At 36.4% G+C, this 3163-nt stretch overlaps 1 protein-coding gene across 1 annotated transcript; it reads left to right on the forward strand.

The window, feature by feature from the left end:
• The first annotated feature begins 491 nt into the window (after nucleotides 1-491).
• Nucleotides 492-2261, forward strand: LOC111383360 (alkane hydroxylase MAH1-like). Its single transcript, XM_023007470.1, has one exon. The coding sequence runs from the start codon at nucleotides 552-554 to the stop codon at nucleotides 2070-2072; it is 1521 nt and encodes a 506-aa protein (XP_022863238.1). The 5' UTR covers nucleotides 492-551; the 3' UTR covers nucleotides 2073-2261.
• The last annotated feature ends 902 nt before the right edge of the window (nucleotides 2262-3163 follow it).

A 3163-nucleotide genomic window follows, 5' to 3' on the forward strand; every position in this document is an offset into this window, starting at 1 on the left:
AAGTTAATTGGATAGAATCATTTCAGACAAATTCTATATACACAAATAGAATAGGAGAAAATACAAATTTAGATACTAATTAGTTGAAAATTTGTAGTGAATGTAATAATTTGTGGAGAAATTATAGACAAATTTTAAAAAATTAAAAAGGTTAAAGTTTTAATAAAAGACGTAAGGAAAAGAGTAAGAGCAAGAGAAAAGAGAAAAAATTCAAATTTATTGTGATTTTATCCCTGTTTAGTCAGGATTAAGATTAGATTTTTAGTAAATTTTGATAAAAGTTAAGGATGTCATGAAATATGTTATTAAAATTAAATAGTAACTTTGATTTAAATTAAAAATTTATATTTCAATCGTTACCAAATAGCACTTTATTTCAAATAAATAAATAAATAAATAAAATAATCTCAAAAGTTAAGGGGTCATGTGAATCCACAACCCCCACTGGGTCCGCCAGTGGAAACATGAATATTATATGCTGCTTTAAACGGCAAGAGCACGGTTATGTTAAAACCAGAAAGTATCCGATATTCATATACCTCTTGACTTTAATGGCCATCTTTTTTGGATACCCTGAGATTTTTTTGATTCTGCTATGCATAATTATCCTTTATTTCTTTAGAATTAGAAGTTGGAACAAAAGCTCCATGCCAACAGATTGGCCTCTGGTTGGCATGTTGCCGGGAATTCTTCGAAATGCGCATCGAATCCATGATTTTACGACAGATATGCTTGATGAATCGGGGGGAACAGTTGAGGTTAAAGGGCCCTGGTTTGGTGATATGGACATGGTGGTCACTTGTGATCCTGCAAATATCCACTATATCTTGAGCAAAAATTTTGCAAACTATCCAAAGGGCCCCGAATTCAGAAAAATATTTGATATTCTGGGAGATGGGATTTTCAATGCTGATTCTGAACTGTGGGAATTTCACAGGAGAACAACTTTGTCAATCATGAGTAATGCCAAGTTCAATATTTTCTTGGAGAGGGCTGTTTGGTACAAGGTCGAAAATGGACTTATACCCGTGCTCGACTATTTCGTTGAACGAGGAGTGGAGGTCGATTTGCAAGACATTTTGCAGAGGTTCACCTTTGATAGTATCTGTAAATTGGTACTGAATTATGATCCTAGGAGTTTGTCTATTGATTTACCTTATATTCCATGTGAGAAGGCGTTCAATGATGCTGTGGAAGCCTTGTTGCACAGGCACATTTTGCCAGAAAGCATTTGGAAGCTGCAAAAATGGCTGGGAATTGGAAAAGAAAAGAAGCTCATAAGAGCTTGGGAAGCTTTTGATCAATTTGTATATCCGCGTGTTTCAAACGAAAAAGTAATCGAAGAACAAGACTACGATTTTAATTTCTTAACAGCCTTTAGAAAGGCATGTAAAGAAAAAAATGTTGCTCCTGGTGATTCAATAGACTTTCTAAGGGACACCTTTTTGAATTTGATGTTAGCAGGCAGAGACACCACAAGCACTTCTCTTACTTGGCTACTCTGGCTCGTTTCGACTAACTCGTCCGCAGAATCCAAGATACTAGAAGAAATCGAGACGAAATTGCACGCCACGAAGGATAAGAAATGGAGATTTTTCAATGTAGAGGAGTCGCGTAAATTAGTCTACCTCCACGGGGCTATATGCGAGTCTCTAAGGCTGTTCCCTCCTGTGGCTTTTGAACACAAAGCTCCAATTCAACAAGATACTATCCCAAGTGGTCACCGCATTAATCAAAACAAAAAGCTGCTGCTCTCTTTCTATTCAATGGGAAGAATGGAAAAGATTTGGGGAAAGGATTGCTTAGAATTCAAGCCCGAGAGATGGATTTCCGATGAAAGAGGAGGAATCAAGCACGAACCATCGTTCAAGTTCCCAGCATTTAATGCCGGACCAAGAACCTGTCTAGGAAAAGACATGTCTTTCATCCAGATGAAAATGGTTGCAGCTACAATTATCTATAACTACCATATTCAAGTGGTGGAAAATCATCCAGTTTCTCCTAATGATTCTATTATAATTCAAATGAAACATGGTCTCAAGGTCAGTTTATTCAAAAGAAGAAATATATGATGCATCAGATATTACAGAGGAATGTTTCAGAACGATTTAGGGTGTGATTTATTGTCCATGTAACTTCGATTTGTAGCAACTATATGTATAATAATTTGTGAACCAGTGAAGATAAATATTCTGTTCTCAAGTTAATTGAGGGTGTCATTACATCTTTCACAAATAAGCGAGTGCAGGTACTACCGACCATTCTGGAATTACACTTTACAAATACTGTTTAGTATTATTATTCTATAATTGTTTTACGTACACATCGTATTCGAAGAACATGAGTCATTGAAGTGTGAGTAGAGCTCTAATGCGCAACTCAAACATCACCTTGTAACTCTATAAATCTTGATAGTGCTAAAAAATATCAACCTATGATTCTTCTCGCCAGCAAAGTTCCATCTTGATAGACTATATGCAGACAACCTCATTCACACGTGTTGTTGACCAAATGTAATGTGACCACGTGGAAGTCCCATGTGCTTACACATGGCACTCAACGGTTTTATAAAGAAAAGGTTTTTGAAGTGCTCCGGAATGGTCCTCTCTAATATCCGAGGTCCCTCAACTGAAGCTCCCTCAAGTGGTCTTTTTTACGTCAAGTCGAAGTAATTTTCTCCTTTCTGTCGAACCCCTTCAATCTGAGGTCCTTGACTCTCATAAGTGGGTCTGATAAATGTATCTTTAGGACTGATTGATGTGACGTCCTCATTAAATAGATATCATGAATGTAAGAGTATAGGGCGATTGATCCCTTGTCAAACGTCTGTCAATATAATTAATGTAAGATCGGATGATGCGAAACCAGGATCTAGCAAATCAAGCCACGTAGATCTAATTCAACGGTGACAACATCGGCCTGATCACTATAAATAGCGTTCTTTGAAACATTTTAAAGAGATGAATCTCTAGATGTATAAAAGAGCATGGTCTATTTCTCTCTACATAAATTTACTCATTGTTCCGTATTGTCCTCTTTTAAAAGCATTTATCTTGCTTATTTACTTAAGTATATTTGATCAATAATGGAACATGTGTTTAAGCTCAAATTCAACGTGCTAAGGAGTACGTCTACGTGTACATCATCGTGAACGACACCTGTT

This window comes from Olea europaea, unplaced genomic scaffold, assembly GCF_002742605.1.
Source record: "Olea europaea var. sylvestris unplaced genomic scaffold, O_europaea_v1 scaffold2666, whole genome shotgun sequence".
Lineage (NCBI taxonomy): Eukaryota > Viridiplantae > Streptophyta > Magnoliopsida > Lamiales > Oleaceae > Olea > Olea europaea.